We start from the raw sequence: 17694 nt of genomic DNA on the forward strand, positions 1-17694 counted from the left end.
TATAATTTTAATATATGATTATTATATTTTATTAATATGATTTAATAAAAATTAGTACAATAATTAATTTTATCAATAAGAATTAAGTTATGAAAAATTGATATATTTTTTAAACAATTATTCCAAATTTGTATACAACAATATGGTGATAAACTTTTCCAGGTTCAAGTATACTATTAGGAAAATTTTCCTACAAAGAATACAAGAATATTAGTTTAAAATATCTGTAAATTTTAATTAAATCGTCTATCAACAATCTGGTCTGTTTTAAATTTTAATATGTTTATGTTTTTTTAAATATATTATAAAATAATATTTCTTACTTACATGATTAATCGCATTCGGATAATTTTGCGTTTCTAAACAAAACGCGGCATGTTTAAAGTATTCGCTTCCATTCTTTCCTCGAATACCCGTACCAGTAGATTCAGGAAGAAAGTTAGCGGTATAAAATTGTATTCCAGGTTGATTTGAAAAAACTTTTAAATATCTGCCAGAAGTCGGATGTAAAACAGTAGCAACTAGATTTTTTTCATTTTCAGTATCGTTCATCGTTAAACAAAAATTATAATCGTAACCACCTCCTGGTACTTTGTCAATGACATCTCCAAGTATGGTTGAATTTCTCAAGTCCATTACAGAATCATCGACAGAACGAATTTCTCCAGTGGGAATACTTTCGGCATCGGTGACTGTCCAGTGATCCGCATTTATAGTAAATTGATGTTTATATAGTTCACATGCGTTACCAGTCTGAAATTTATTCAATCAGAGATAATTATAAGATGAATTATAATGTACTAAAAGAAATACATCTTGCATGTGAATGCTGCATTTAATGATAAAATTTTTCTACGTTCGAATGACAAAGTAATAAACAAAATAATGAATTTTTAAATATTTACGAACATGGCCAGCTAAATTGAAATAACTATGATTAGTTAAGTTAATAGGAGTAGCTTTGGTAACGAAGACTTTCATTTCGATACATAATTCTCCATCTTTGGTTAATTGAAAAATGACTGAAGCTATGGTATCACCAGGATAACCTTCATCACCGTCTTCACTTAATAAAGACAATACAAGTTGATTATATTGAACATCCGCATGCCAAATTTTTGAATTCCAACCCTTGGTACCACCATGAAGATGATTTTGTCCTTCATTTTTAGTTAAATGATATTTTTTCCCCTTTAGAATAAATTCTCCTTTTTTTATACGATTCGCAACTCTTCCTACTGTCGCACCAAAATATGGATTATAAGGCATCATATATTCTATAAAAAAAATCGGATTAAATATTTTTTATTTAAAACAAAAAAAAAATAAAAGAAAAAATAAAAAATGAAATACTAAATTAAAAAATACATTCATACAACATATTTTAATTATTATGTATATTATGTATTTTATCATTGTTGTATGAATACTACGAAAAATGAATTAAGTAATATAAAGATATAAAAATTTAACTTATACCTTCTATGCTATCAAAACCCAAGACGATGTCTGCTATATTTCCATATTTATCTGGTATTCTAATAGATGTTATCGTCGCACCATACGTTATAATATCTACTTCTTGACCCACTTTATTTTTTAAAGTATATTTTTCTATGCTTCGATTACCGATACATCCCCATTGTACAACAGATATTAACTCTTTACCGTCTGAATCCATAATCGATCTATGCAATACAAAATTAAATGAACTTATATACAATACAAAATGAAATGTACATGAAATTCGTTTAACTGAATTGAATCTAATATTTGACTTACATACATATGCTGCGCGATATTTCATGCATATGTGTTATAATGTGTTATAATTGTGTTATGATTGAAGATTAAACTTAGATAGGATAATAAAGTATATATAATATAATTAAAAAAATTCAACAATAAAAGAGATTTGTAATAACAATCTTATATTCCAAGATTTTATTGTTTTAATTAATTTAAACGAATTCTGCGAATTGAAATTTGAATTAAATCTAGATAATTATAAAAAAATAAAACTCAATATCATGTAAATAATTTATAATTAATCTGATTTGCTTTTTATTTTTATTTATAAAATTAAAGGTAAATATATTCTTACTTGAGTAATAGAAGAACTATTACGGCTATATAATGAGGAAACTGCGTTGACATAGCTACTAGTAACATCGTAATGAAGTTATTTAAACACTGGAACTTTTGAAAGGCTTGTCTTATATATATATATTACAAGTTTAAATCTTGTATCATGATACATATAAATTGTGTATATTTTATTTTTATGTCTAAAATTATTTCATCTAGGTAAAAAATATATTAAAAATAAATATAAAAATTAGAAAAAAGACAAGAGATGCAATTTACACATTAAATATATATATGTATAAAGTATAATACAACAATTATGTAATTGTTTTATATTATTTAATTAATATGTTATATTATTTATATAATTTATATCAATATAAAAATATTTATCTAATTTAATTTTTTTTCTTTATTTTATGAAGTACCGATTCGAGCATTTAGGCATATATACACATATATTACTTACGTATATAGATGTTTATGAATACAATCATGCGAGAATTTTTTTATTTTATATCTTATGTTGCAAAAATTTCCTAACAAATAAGTTGCTATGAATTTCAGATTCCCTCCTCCTTTCCCAATGGTACTATTGATTTGTTGTATTTTTCTAAATAAGAACAACATTTTTCTGTAATCTTAGTACTTGACATTTCTCTGATATCTGAAACAAAGGAAACTCTCATATTTATTATTTATCGAATAAATTAATAGTATTCTATTATCATGGTTTGTTTTCAATGATTTCGTTTAGTTATTGATTAGTTATATGTTCTTTTTTTCACGATTATTATTAAATAACAGTTTTGGAACAATTTTAAGATAAATAATTATATCGATAATGCTAAATTTTACAAATCTATAGATTAACGTTATAGTTCGATATTTTTTTTTTATTCGAGGTTACTGATTGCATCTATATGTATACACATGCATATTACATATTCTAGTTTGTACTCGCGTGGAAAAAAACTTGTACATATGAAAAAACTTCATATATTACGTACATAAAACTTACAAAATATTAATTTATTGAATCAATTTATTAAAATTTATTTATTTAAATTTATTTTCTAATTTAATGTTTTAGATATGAAAAATTATAATTAATTTATTTTTAATAAATTTGAATTTTAATTATTAATATTTAAATATTTATTTTATCTATATTATAAGTTTAACGATAAACAAACGTGTCTATTAAATAATAGATATGAGTATAATGTTTTTTTTAATTAATAAATAAATTTAATAATAAATAAATATGCTTATTAAATAATAGATATGAATACGTTCTTTTTCTGTGTCTTTATTTCAATAAATATACAAAAATCAAGTCATTTTCAAAGAAAACACTTATTTTTATTAATATATAGATGCATTTTTGCTATAAGAAGAAATAGAATAAAAAAATAGAATAAATATTTTTCATACTTCAAAGTTACTTATTTCTGCATAGTTTTTTTTTTCTTTTCTCTATATTTAATCAGTTTTTATATCTATATCTATCTATTTCTAAGAATATTTCTACTCATATATTGTTTTATTAGAAAATTAAAACTGTTTTTAATAGCATATTTTTTCTAAAAATATAATATTATATTTGTAAAATAATATAAATTTAAAATAAAAAAAACAGATTTAGTTAAGATATTATTGATATAAAACAGATGCTTATATCACAGGATTACATATCATAGGAATATATTCATAGGATATTTTTGAAGGATTGATTCTGAGAAGAAACAAATACAAAAGTTGATGTATAAAAATGTCGATTGAGGTTTATTTATTAAGTTAAGCCTATTTTAAGTTTGCGTTAGATGAAGCGAGGTGAAGATAGAATAACGTTGTGTTATATGATAGAGATAAAATTATCTCTCATTCTATCTCTGTCTCGTTTCGTCTCATGCAAATTTAAATTGTTTATAATTTAATAAATAAGTTTCAATCGTTTTTTGTATATCAATTTTTGTTGTTTATTATGCCTTTTAGAATTCTTTTTCAAGAAGAGATCCATAAATGTATCAATTTTATATATATAAATGATATACAATAGCAAGAATGATAATGATGGTACAGTATAGTGGCGCTACCATCGTTTAAAAGTAAAAAAGAAGTAGGAGATATCTGGATGCTATTGGTCGTGTATATTACGCATCGTAGTTTCCTTGAATTGTGTCGCATATTTGTGTCAATTTGTATACGAATACGAGTTGCGTACGTTAAGAAGTTGTTTGTTCTTTGTTCTATAACCGCGTCTAGTGTATTTGCAAGAGTCACGTAAGAAGTATACGTGAACAAAGTAAGCCTTTGACTATACGCAATTTGTGGATTAAAACTTTAATTTTTTTTATGTGCAATAAGAATAAACATCAACTGTACTCCTACTTTGTTAGTATTGTTATTTTTATCATTATTCAATTACAATTTTTTTTAAAATTTGATTATTTAAATAAATCGAATCATTCGATTATCTTAATTTTTATACGTGGCACGCGACGGTGACTCAACCGTTGAAAGCAAACGTAGAAGTACTTACAGCGCCAGTGAATTTCTATCATAATAGAACTTTTTCTTTAATACATATCTCTTTTTCTCTCTTGCTCCTCTCTTTTCTTTCTTTTTTATCTTTTTTATATAATTTTTTTAATGATATATGTACAATAGCATATTAATTCTAACGTTATTTTTAATCTATATTGACAAAAAAATTGAAATATTGAGAATTAATCAGTTAAGTACTATTAAAATTGAAGCAGAGTCTAAACTGTTAAAAAAAACGTGGGTGAAACAAGTGAGAGTTGACGACTATTTATGCAAGATTCAATACTACAAATTTCTCGAATAACAAAAGAATCTAAAATGGGTTTGGGAAACAAGGTATGTTCATAATATTTAAGATTATTATTTCTGCCAAAATATAATTTTGAATCTTTCCTTCGCTATTCATATAAAATATTTAAATTTAATATTATAATATTATTTCTTATAAAAAATTTTATAAATAGTTACAATCTTGAATTTTTTTTTCCTATTGCGATAAATTTTTTTTTTAAATTTATAATATTTACAATTTATCAAAAGAGATATATAGAAATGCGATGATATATAGAGATGCGATATATCTACTTTTGATAAATATCTACTTTTGTTTTTTTAGTAAATAAATATAATCTAATAAATATAAAATATATTTTAAAAATTTTTATTTTTTATTTTTCAATAAATATATAAATAAAAAAATTGTAATCTTTAAAATTTGGATGGATAAATATAATAATGTATTATTAAAACCATATTTCATAATAATAAAAAATTGATTAAAACAATTTGTAAATATGTAATACAATAAATATATAAAAAGTTCATTTTTTTAATTCATGTTTTTTATATTTAATTATAATTATGTATTTATTTAGAATTATGAATCAATGTATTTACAAATATATATTTATTACAAATATATATTATATATATATTATAAATTATAAAAATTTAAAATTATTTAAATATATTTTTTAATATAAATATTCATATATACAATATAATATATTCATAGATAACTTTATATATATAATAACTTTAATATAATAATATATACAATACAATAATAACTTTAATACAATTATCATTTTTATAAGTTCTTTCACTTATTAAGATAGTAATATTATGATGAATTTTAATGTTAAAAACAAAAAATAAGTTCAATATCATTTATTTCTTTATCATTGTTTTTCTTTTCTGTTTTTTTCACTTGGTCTGTTAATAGGTAAATAGATAATATCATTAAGATACGTAATTATATATCGTTAGTGTATTTTATAAAATATTTAAAATTATATCTTTAAAAAATCAATAATGAAATAAATATTATTTGATTTATTAAAAAAAAATAATTAAAATGATAATTTTCTATATGAAATAAAAATGTATATGCTTGAATTTAACATTTCATTTTTAAAATTATTTTCTTTTTTATTTTTTTTTATTTTTTATTTTCTAATTTTTTTTTTTATTTTCTATTTCTTTTTTTATTTTGCATAACATTGATTATAAATTATTGCTTATAATATAATATTATTATAATATAATATTATTTGAAGATAAAAGAACTTATCATTTACAGTTTGGTTTATTCCGTATTTTATAGTTGTTATTTAATCCTTAAATCTAGCAGAATTATATTATCGGGATTATATTATCAGAATTATATTACTTCTAATATAATTCTCTTTATCTCGAATCTTAATAACTCACTAAATATGAATGATTATATAATCAAAAATTCTTAATTGCAAGGAAAGTTTTCGATAGTCTTTTATCTTGAACGTTGATTAAATTTATGTAGATATACAATAAAGATATGATGCGAATAATAATTATTGATAAAATCAAAAATCTGATATATTTTTTTACTAAATGAAATTAATTCACAAAATTTGAATTTTTTATTAAATTATTTTTCATTAAACATTCGCATATATAGAATTAGTTATAAATAATTGAATTGTTTTATTGATTAAATTATTATTCTTATGAATATTTTTGTTATCTTACCTAAATTTGCTAATAATTGTTATAAATAAATAATTATAAATAATTATAATTTTTATATGAAAATGAAAATAATATTATAATCTTTAATATAAGAAACGATAATCCATAATCTTTTATTTTAAATTTTATTATGTCAAATTATGAAGCAGACAAAGAATTGCAGTGATGTCGGGTATATCTATATCGAATGTAAACACAATGAAATAATAAAATAATAAATTGTCTCTCTCAAAACTGAGATAGAAAAGCAGAAGGCAAATATTAATTGATGAAGTGATTGTTTGATCGAATTTACCATTACATCCTTCGATAAACTTATGAAACGAGTTATTTAACATGATCAAATTTGTTAAGTAATGAATATATATATACACACATATACATATAGTACATAAATGTCGATTCTATCTGTTTTTCGTTTCACGTGTTTGTTTTTTATCGTACATACCTACATCCGTCGCGTCGCATTACAGAGAATGATCACGTAGTGCATGTATACGTAGAACGAAATATCGATCGTTATTTTCGCGCAAGTCTCACAACGCATGCACTCATTGTGATGGTAACGATGCGATACTCTCGCTGGGTGAATTTGAACATACAGTTTGGCATATTCACGATAGTAGTATTCCAACGAATTCACTTATTTCGACATCGTGTCGCGTCCACGGCATCTTATCGAAACGTCGCGTTTCGCGACTTTAGGCGATCGTGGGGCCTCTTATACCTGCGAGGAAGAACGACGGGAAATAAAACATAAAAGGCAGCCCTTGTTGTGGGTATGCTATGATGATTCAAGATAATGTATTGTATAGAATTATTTTTATAATCGAACGTTCAATTGATTATGTTAGAATAAAGAATAAATGAAAGTGACATTTTTTATATAAAACATAAAATGCATGTAATATTTTAAATACCTAAATAAGAATAATAATAAAAAACATATAGAAGATGAATGTAAAATATAGATATAGTCGATTTTTGCGGAAATTGGAATTGTCGGAATTTTGGAATCCGGTTTTTGGAATTCTGTTCTAATTATTATGTTAATTCTTTTGTTAATTTATTTAGTCCGTTTATTATAGAACGAAATGTTGAATATCTTATTAATTTATATGAAAATTTTATGTTTTTTTATTTGATATTTTAACTGTTACTAATTATTATTATTATATTATAATTGAAATTTCAATTTATTCAGTAGTACTTAAAATAATATATAATAATTCATACCAAATAATTATAATGAAATAATTTTAGTAGTAATAGTAATAGTAATAGTAAAAATAAAAAAATAATTGAAAATTCGACAATTTGGTTAGGTTTGATATTGCTTTCTGGCATCAAATATATTGTATCATAATTGTATTATAGTGTTCATCATATACAAAGATATGTTACATACATATAGACTGTTAAACTTATTGTTGTGTTATATTAAGATATAAACAATTAATCAGAAATCGATTTAAAATTTCTTCTTTTATGATAAATTTGATGATGATATTTTTAAAATCCATTTCCTCTATGATATGTTATATATCTTATATATATATCTTAAATTATTAAGGAGATTTTTTGTGTTGATTATCTTTGTTTCCTTTATATTAGATGTCTGAGGAGAATCCGGAGATGCGGGAAATGGCAGCGCGTATTTGTCGCGATTATCTTCATGGAGTTTGGAAACATGTTACTGCGGAAAACATCATATTGAAACGTATTAGGTTTGTATCGTATTAAATATTTTGTTCGTTTTTTTTGTTATACTTTTTTCATTCCTTTTATTTTCCATTATTTGACATCGATTCTCTCGTATTTCTTGTTATTCGTTCCCGTATACAATTCAAAGAAGAAAATTGAAACTCAGAGTAATTGTAAACTGTCAAGCACTTAATACGCCGTGCTACATAATAATCGTAAGCCATATGAAACGTCAATCAATCGTTTTCCAATTTGAAATTGTGTTGTATAAGTATGCATTAAAACACTATTTCTGTTTCAATATAAAATTTTATACGTGTTTATACATATAATATATGATGAATATATGTATATGTGTAAGAGAATGATATATGTAATATATGTAATAATTAGTGATAATAAATTGTTATATATAATGATAAAATTTATAACATTATATATATTATGTATGTGGTACTTATACATAATACATACTTATACATAATAATAATATCCATATAAATATAATATATATATTTATACATATAAATTTACACATTTATTTCTTTCAAATGTTTTCTAATTTACATGTGTTTTTAAAGCTAACTTATCGTATCACTATTGCATATCAATATGGAAGAACAATCGTTGCATATTAAAATAATAGACAACATGTAATAGTTATACAATATGCGGATATAATAAATATATAACAAGTGAATACTTGAGTTGATATCACAAGTGATTAAGGAAATTTTAAAAAAAAAATATATAAATTAAATTGAATACTATTTAATATTTTACAGTGGTGGATTAAGCAATTGGTTGTACAATGTTCAATTACCAGATGAAACTGTCCCGATTCGAGGTGAGCCTCGGCAAGTTTTGTTACGATTGTATGGTCAAATACATGGAGAAAGAGCTTTGGAAGGATTGATCACCGAATCGGTGATCTTTACATTATTGTCGGAAAGGCGGCTCGGACCCAAATTACACGGTATATTTCCTGGTGGTCGAATAGAAGAATATATACCGGCAAGACCGTTACTTACCAAAGAATTGGCGGATCCAACTTTGAGCTGTATGATCGCTGAAAAAATGGCACAGATTCATTGCATGCAAGTTCCTATAAGCAAAGAACCAACTTGGCTTTGGGATACTATGGCTAAATGGTTAGATACGACTAGAGATATTTTAGAGAACATTGAAGATATAGATGTCCGGCATTTGAAGAGCGTTAACATGATACGAATAATTGATCTAGATCACGAGATTAAATGGTTCAGGTAAGATAATAACGACATAAGGAAAGAAGTAAATTAAAAAGTCGAATAAATTCTTCAACGCCCAGATAATTGTGAGACTTGTTATATTTATAATCTTTTTTTTTTTGAAACTTCTTTGTAAATATCTTATAGATAAATGTTCAGTAAAATTGGAACGTATTTCATAATTGATGAGTTTCTATTATCTGAATATTTGCGTATTCTTATATATACGTATATTTTTTGTATACCAAGTAATGTTTGTAAACGTTTATAAACGTTTTGCATTTAATTTATTGAAGGATAATATATATATTCAATTTTAAAATACAAAATATTTAATTCTTAATAATAATAAAAATCATTTTTATTATGAATTAATAAAAATAACTAATACTTTTATTCGAAATTTTTAAATTTATTTAAAGTTTTTTTAAATGAATTTTTTTTAAGTAATTATATTTTTTTATAGCTATATTGAATTCATTTTCGCTATATTGAATATAAAATAACAAGAAATAATTGAAGAAATAATTGAAAAAATAATTCATTCTAATTTTTTCAAATATTTATTATTCGAAATAATAAAAAAGTAGTTAAATTACTAATGATTTCGACTATTAGAAATATTCGAATATTTAAATTGTCTTCTAATTAGACTTCTTAATGTTTTTAAATAAAAAGATTTATTATATTTTTTTATTATATTTTATATGTCATACATTATTATAATTTTATTACATATTTTTAGTTAAAATATCGATATTAAATCGATCTACAGAATATTAGTTATTTTAACGTATGTTTCATAGATATAATACTGGGTGTTAAAGAATAAAAAAAATACAAAATTTTTAGAAGTTTTATTATTAATTTTTAACGAAATTTTAATTTTAGAAACATCAATATTATTATACTTTATTTTTATAATGAAAATAATTTTTACTATTTTTAAAATATAATTGAACAGTTTATATTAATATTACATATAATTTTCTTGGTACGTAATGTATATGTTTACCTTTTTGAAATTTCCATGTAAATAAGAAAATGTCGGACAAAGTCGAGACATAACGACATTTCATAAGACATTTCATAACGTGTGGAAAATACAAGATTTATTTTTCTTTTTAATATTCTTCAAACTTAAACTTGAAATTGATAAATGACTATAGCCAAATATATTCTAAATATTTGTATTGTATTTTTTTTGTATTTGTTTTGTATTTTCAATCTACGTTTAATATTGTACTGATTATAACATATATATTTTCAATTATAAAATATTTATATTATGAGACTTGAAACAATTGCACAATATTTTTATAATTTAATTCATTTTTCAACTAAATATTAAGAAAATTTATATTATGAAAATTTTAATTAAAAAAAGAAATAATTTTATTTTTGAATAATTTATTTTAAAAACAAATATTCCTCTAGAGAAACAAAAGAACAACAAGAAAGAAAGAAACATGAAACAAATGATGAAAAAAAAATAATATGGAAAGTAATATGAAAGAATATGAATTAAGTTTCTTAATCTATAGATATGTCTATAGGTTATTTTATCATAAATGAAATACAAATTCCTGTCTAAAAAAGTTAAATATTGTGATAAAATTTATACACTTTTAAAATAAATTGCCGCGATGCAATACTGGGTGTTAAAGAATTAATGTTCCAGTTAAATAGGATTGGATATTATAAAAATAAATTTTGATTCAAATAATTATTCAAACAAAATTTTTATTTCATTATTTATCTGCTATTATTTATATATATATATATTTTTATAAATAATAATTTATTTAAAAAATAAATTTTAATATTTATTATTTTATTTGATATTTAATTATTTGTTATTTGATTTTATTAAGATAAAAATATATAAAAAATTTCATTAAGATGAAATGATTTTTCTATGCAGAATTACTATATTTCAAAATTATTTTTCTTTTTATTAAATATATTTTTTTTTGTATTTTCTGAATTTATAAAATCTTATTTTTAAATAAGACTTCAAAATTTATTTAATATATATTTTTATTAAATAAATTTATTTATTATTATATTTGAAATAATTATGAAATTTTATTTATTATTTTTATTTAAATAAAAAATTCCTAATTCTTAACTCACATATATATACACATATATATATTATGTGTATATGTATTATCTATATTGTTATTTTAAGAAATATTTTTTTCTAGATCGCTTGCAACGCGACATAAATATCCAGTTGTATTTTGTCATAATGACATGCAAGAGGGTAATATATTGCTGCGGCAAAATACGCGGAAACCAGAACTTGTTCTTATCGACTTTGAATACTGTTCTTATAATTATCGGGCATTTGACATAGCAAATCACTTTGTGGAATGGCAATATGATTATACGGCAGCGGAATATCCTTTCTTTCACGAACGCACAGGATCTGGTCCTACAAAAGAGCAAAAGGTAAGTGTTGGAGTATTGCATTTCTCGAAACATATGCAAAGACATAATAACGGTAAGATCGTCGCATTTTGTTATTCTCAATTTTATCATTTAACTTGTCTTGCGCCCTTATAAAGTCGAACAAACGAAGTATTGCAAAAAAGTCTCTCGTTATCTTTAACGTTAGTTACATTATATTTGTTATATGATTATATTTTTATTAAATTGATTTTTAATCTAATAATATTGATTAAATCGTATCAATCAATGCATTAAATTTGCATTTCTATTTTGAACAAAGATACTTAATATATTTAAAAAAAAATAAAATACAAATAGGAAAAAGATCACAAATAGCGATAAAAATATTCATTTCATTTTTATAAAAATATATCTCACTTTTTATTGAATTTTTTATCAAATCATGAAATATTCATATATATTATAAATAATGGTCTCATTTTTAAATTTCGTAATGTTTTTTTCATAATAGGATAATTTTATACGTGTACATCACGGAACAAAATTTATTTCATTGAAAGAATTTAAATTAACATATCATTTATCTATATCATAACCTATAAATTCCCTTTTTCCATTTAAACCATTATTGCCACCATTACTATAATACTATCATCATACTTGTAGCTGTTGTAATTACCATCATCACCGTCGTCGTCGCTGTCGTCAGTCACCGTTGTCGTCGTCGTTGTTGTTACTTATTCAATTACCTTTTTCACATTTTTTTCTTTTTTCTTTGCCTTCCTCCTATTTTCCTTTCATTCTTTCTAAGGTTGAAAAATTAAAAGCGCAAGACTAAGTTTGATCATATGCGATGCGTAAAATCGTATATACCTCTATATAGTACTTGGTCAAAAGCAAGAGTTCGAGAGTTAAACGAGAGCAGATCAAGGACTGCTTGGCGTGTGCTGCGTGTGTATATATTAGTTTCACAGGACCACAATTCGGTGAAACAAGGTTGATGCCTGCGATCGGCTAATTGGAATAATGGGGACGATCTGTGCCAGTGCTATGGATCCTGTCTTACACCATACATTGTGGAACCAAGAACAAGCGGTGCCATCACCTACCTTTGCAACATCAGTCCCGTACCTGCGCATCTACGACTCTAGAGTACTTCTACACGCACTCTCGATAGTCGATCCATAATCTACATAACTCGATAAATGTACAGTGTCTTATGGGTGGTAAAATCGCGTTATTTCCAATTATATAAGACACTTTTTTCACATCGCATTCAAATATCCGTCTACCGTATTCAATTAGAATATCCCTATGAACGCATGTTTATTCCGATTGCAATTGCCTCGATTTTTCAGACCGTTTTTATCTTCGAGATTATTTTTCGTTATAGATATATTATTCTCTTTTCTTACAGAAAAGAATTTTAAAATTTATCTTATATCTCATACATATGTCAATATACATATACATATACATATGAATATACATATATTTTCGATTCATGTATATATATATGTATATATATATACATGTTTATATGTATATCAACTTCTGTTTGTTCAAATTTAACTTTCAATTACTTATGATATAATATTACATATTTAGTAATTTCATATTTATAATACTTTTATACCGTTTAACGCAGCTCAACTTTGTAAGAAGTTATTTGAAAACAATCGGCAAAGAAGGTCCGACGGAAGAGGAAAGAGTCATGATGGAAATCAAGATATTCTTTTTGGCTAGTCACTTATTCTGGGGCCTTTGGAGTATCGTAAATGCAAAATTATCCGAAATTCCATTCGGATATTGGGTATGTATTAATCTATGTAATGTTTACATTTTTTTTAGTTAGAAAAAATGAAATTTTACAAAAGATTAAATTTATAAAAAAAATGTTATAAAAATTGTTTAGTATAAAAAGATATATGATATTAAAACTTTTTTTGAAAATGAATGCATAAAAATTATAAGATAACATATATTTTTTGATGAATGAAAATATATAATTTTTAGTACATTGTATTTTGTAAAAAATAAAAATAATCAATGTATTTTGTAAAAAAATATTTTAAGTTATTTATTATAAAAATATTAGTTTAGAATATTTTAATTTGAACTTAATACTTTTTTATAAAAAAATAGCGAACTTTTTAATATACTAAAATATATTATAATAATAATAATAATATATAAGATATAAAATAATTATTTATTTCCACTTAAAAAAAATGTACATAAATTCTTCTATTTATGTTCATTTACAAAAAAATTATTGATATTATATAATGGTATTGCATGTTAATATATCTCTCCATGTTAAAAAAATTTTTAAAGATCTACATTCTATAATTTCCATATTTTGTATAATTTGTTTTATTTTCATTGTTACAGGATTATGCAGTTTCGAGATTAAAAAATTATCAGTATTTGAAAGAAAAAATTACAGTTTGTGGATCACCAACGATCGATAATATTGATATTGCTAAAAAAGAAACTGTAGTGGATTGAACAAATCGAGTACAGATTGTTACGATATAGAGATTTTTTTCTAACGTGACAACAAATAACAAGTAAAAATTCGCTTGTAATTATCTTGTCAGAATCACGATTTATCATTATTTCGTGGTACATTTGAACGGCTTTTGACAAAAAGCTGGAATGCGGTAAAATATAAAAATAAAGAATAAATGAAAGAACAACTAACATCATATGCTCAAACGTACGAAACAAAAGAAAGCGAAAAAAAAGAAAGCAAAATAGAAAGTATAGGATATATATAAATAAGGATGCGATCATAGAAAAAAGGAAGATAAAAAAATTTTAAGAAAGAAAAAATGGAGGAACGATGCCTTACGACAAGATTGTTTATGCAAATTGTCATAAGCAATTCGGTTTCTTTCATGTCACTTTTATACCACAGACATTTTATGTATGTGCTTTTGTGTATATGTGTGCGTGTGAATAGTGTGCGTGTATACTGTGGTAAATATTATTATATAACATCAACGAAAGAATTATCTCCTAATTTTTCATAATGTAGTTTCTATACTTTATGAATGACAGTAAGGGACTACATAAGTAAGAAAGGTATATCTCGTGGATAGCCTTGCCTTATAAATTGCAAATGTGATATAGGATAAGAAATATGTATGATATCGTCCTGACATCGTAAACGTTTCAGGGAATTGCTGCTCATCTTCCAAGACAGTCTTTTAATATTTTTAGCCAGATATTGGCAATCAAAGGCGTTGGTATTCCATCATTTTTTTAATTACGTTATACGTATATATATATAAATACATATACATATACGTACATACATACATAAATGTATAATTACTATATGTATGCATGTATGTATGTATAAATGTAAACTTGTACATAACTACAATTTTGTTGTACCTGGATTGAATCATTGCTACAACTAAAAAAAAATTTCATACGCTTAAGATTAAACAATAGCCACATCATATTTTTAATTGCATTTTACGTGTATATATATATGTACTTAATTATGTTTGTCTCTTTTTGCATGAAACTAAAAACTTCATTCATACGAACAAACGAAAGTATAGTAATAAGCTAATCATCATTATCGAATGTATCTGCAATCAATGTTAATATCAGCGAAAATATCATTTATTGGTATTTTTCTTCGTATTTGCGTTTTATTTGTATTTCTTCTACCGTAATATCGCGTATTTTTCATTAATGCGACTCGGATTAATGAAGAATTATGAATATTTTAATAAAGTTGAGAAAAAAGATTTATGTTTATTTATCTTTTTGTTCCTATCATTCTTTCTCCTATTAAATTAATATTTTTTTTATTTAAATTCAAATTACATATTTCAATTAAATTTACTTGACTTACTAACTTGATATTTTTTTAAAATGTTTAAACGAAATAAATAGAATAATTTTAGAAATTAACAAATATAGAAGTAGGATTACAAAAATATTTGTTTAATCTTATTTTTTCAATTGTAAACAATTTCATTCACTGTATAACACGAAAGAACATAACAAAGATAAAATTGATATGGAGAAAAATTATTTTTTTAATATTTGATATTATTATAAAAATTTTTTTCTTTCATGAAATTGTTTTTCTACATAAAATTTCTATTTCAAAATTTTTCTATATCTAAATCTCAATACAGATAAAATGCGATCATTTACTATTTTTTGGAAAATTTTATAATTTCATGAAAGAATATTTAAAACAAAAACTAATCAGAAGTTAAGAATTAAGTAAGAAATTGCAATTTTAAAAATAGCAAAAAAATTTATTCTTAATAAAAAAATCAAAATATTTTTTTGAATAGAACTATTTTTTTAAATGATATATTTTTAACTTTGTGTATGTATTGAGGCGATGTTGAGACGAATTTAATGATCTAGATACTATGAGCTTTGATGATAACCTTGGCTTCAGAAATCGGTTACGAACCGGTTGCCAAAATATTCGATCTAATTTGATGATGCATAATAATATTAACGTATCGAATTCAGATGAAAATAAAAAACACGTACAAAATAATATAAATAGAATATAATAGAATAAAATAGAAATTAAATTCTATTAAAGATTTACATATAATTATAATGTAAATCAAATAAAATATTGAAGATATTTCACTTTGTACATAAAATTCAGAAAATCAATATATTTTAGATTTTATTACAAAGAACAAAATTTTATACTGCAGAAAATGGAATATAGTGAAAATATTTGCTTTGATTAGATTAGATAATGTCATATAAATTTTTAAAAGAAATCAATTTCCAGCTATTTGTTTTACCTTATGCATGTTTTTCATTTTTTTTATGTGAATAAAATTCATCGATGTATCGTCAAATTAGGTCAAATATCATTGCATTTGTAACAATTTCTTTGCTTTTCATTTTTTATTAATAACATAATGGATAATATATGACAAATGAAACTATCGTAACTTAATAATGTCAGAAAAATAACATTTTTGTATTAGAATTTTTGTTGTTACCACAATAATTTCTGTGTAATCGTATTTCAATGTCAAATTATTATCGCCTCCGTTTTATATATTAAATTCGTTAACACAAATATATATTTATTAAATTCGTTTAACATAATTATATCGTTTTTGATATTATGAAGTTAAACATACATAATTCTATTTTTAAAAATTAATTTTCTTTTGCTATTTTTAAAATTATAATTTTTCCTATTTAACTTGTACTTTAAAACATTTTTTCATCACATTATTGAAACTACTTAAAAAATCTGAAGAGAGATTGATTCGTGACACATAACTGTCTGACAATGAAAAATTATGTTTGAAGTTAAAAATATGTAAATGTAAATCTTTAAAAATAAGTTAAATTATTGGTAATTATGAATAATCTTAAAATATCTAATTTTTTTTATAAATGAATATAATGAAATAATCAATATAATCTGAATTATTTAGATAAATATCAGATTATTGACTGTATAAAATGAAAAATTTTTGTAATCAAGAATTAAAGAAATATAATTACTGTATGCTTTAATATATAATTCTAATATCTAATATTAAAACAAAACGTTCGCATTAGAACGTTTTTCCATCTGACATTTAATGTTTTAATGATTTATAATCATATTAACTATACATATTAACTAAGAGAAAATATCTAGAAA

At 22.9% G+C, this 17694-nt stretch overlaps 2 protein-coding genes across 9 annotated transcripts; one reads left to right on the plus strand and one right to left on the minus strand.

The window, feature by feature from the left end:
• Positions 1 to 5: 5 nt before the first annotated feature.
• On the minus strand, positions 6 to 7428 carry LOC122717701 (galactose mutarotase-like). 4 transcript variants are annotated; one of them, XM_043942009.1, is made up of 6 exons: positions 7100 to 7428; positions 2558 to 2755; positions 1480 to 1688; positions 910 to 1277; positions 328 to 753; positions 6 to 190 (listed from the first exon to the last, which is right to left on the minus strand). In XM_043942009.1, the coding sequence occupies exons 2-6, from the start codon at positions 2716 to 2718 to the stop codon at positions 110 to 112; spliced, it is 1245 nt and encodes a 414-aa protein (XP_043797944.1). In that variant the 5' UTR covers positions 2719 to 2755; positions 7100 to 7428; the 3' UTR covers positions 6 to 109. The 4 variants fall into 4 exon arrangements, with proteins under 4 accessions (XP_043797944.1, XP_043797943.1, XP_043797942.1 ...); XM_043942008.1 differs by lacking the exon at positions 7100 to 7428 and adding an exon at positions 2947 to 2991; XM_043942007.1 differs by lacking the exon at positions 7100 to 7428 and having other exon boundaries at positions 2558 to 2977.
• Positions 4265 to 15683, plus strand: LOC122717702 (choline/ethanolamine kinase). Of its 5 annotated transcripts, none has more exons than XM_043942012.1 (7): positions 4268 to 4485; positions 4851 to 4974; positions 8266 to 8378; positions 9141 to 9620; positions 11816 to 12062; positions 13672 to 13836; positions 14418 to 15683. In XM_043942012.1, exons 2-7 carry the CDS (start codon positions 4909 to 4911, stop codon positions 14532 to 14534), a joined length of 1188 nt encoding a protein of 395 aa, XP_043797947.1. In that variant the 5' UTR covers positions 4268 to 4485; positions 4851 to 4908; the 3' UTR covers positions 14535 to 15683. The 5 variants fall into 5 exon arrangements, with proteins under 5 accessions (XP_043797950.1, XP_043797947.1, XP_043797946.1 ...); XM_043942011.1 differs by having other exon boundaries at positions 4854 to 4974; XM_043942013.1 differs by having other exon boundaries at positions 4370 to 4396.
• The last annotated feature ends 2011 nt before the right edge of the window (positions 15684 to 17694 follow it).

Source organism: Apis laboriosa, unplaced genomic scaffold (assembly GCF_014066325.1).
Source record: "Apis laboriosa isolate Shangri-la unplaced genomic scaffold, ASM1406632v1 scaffold56_cov145, whole genome shotgun sequence".
NCBI lineage: Eukaryota > Metazoa > Arthropoda > Insecta > Hymenoptera > Apidae > Apis > Apis laboriosa.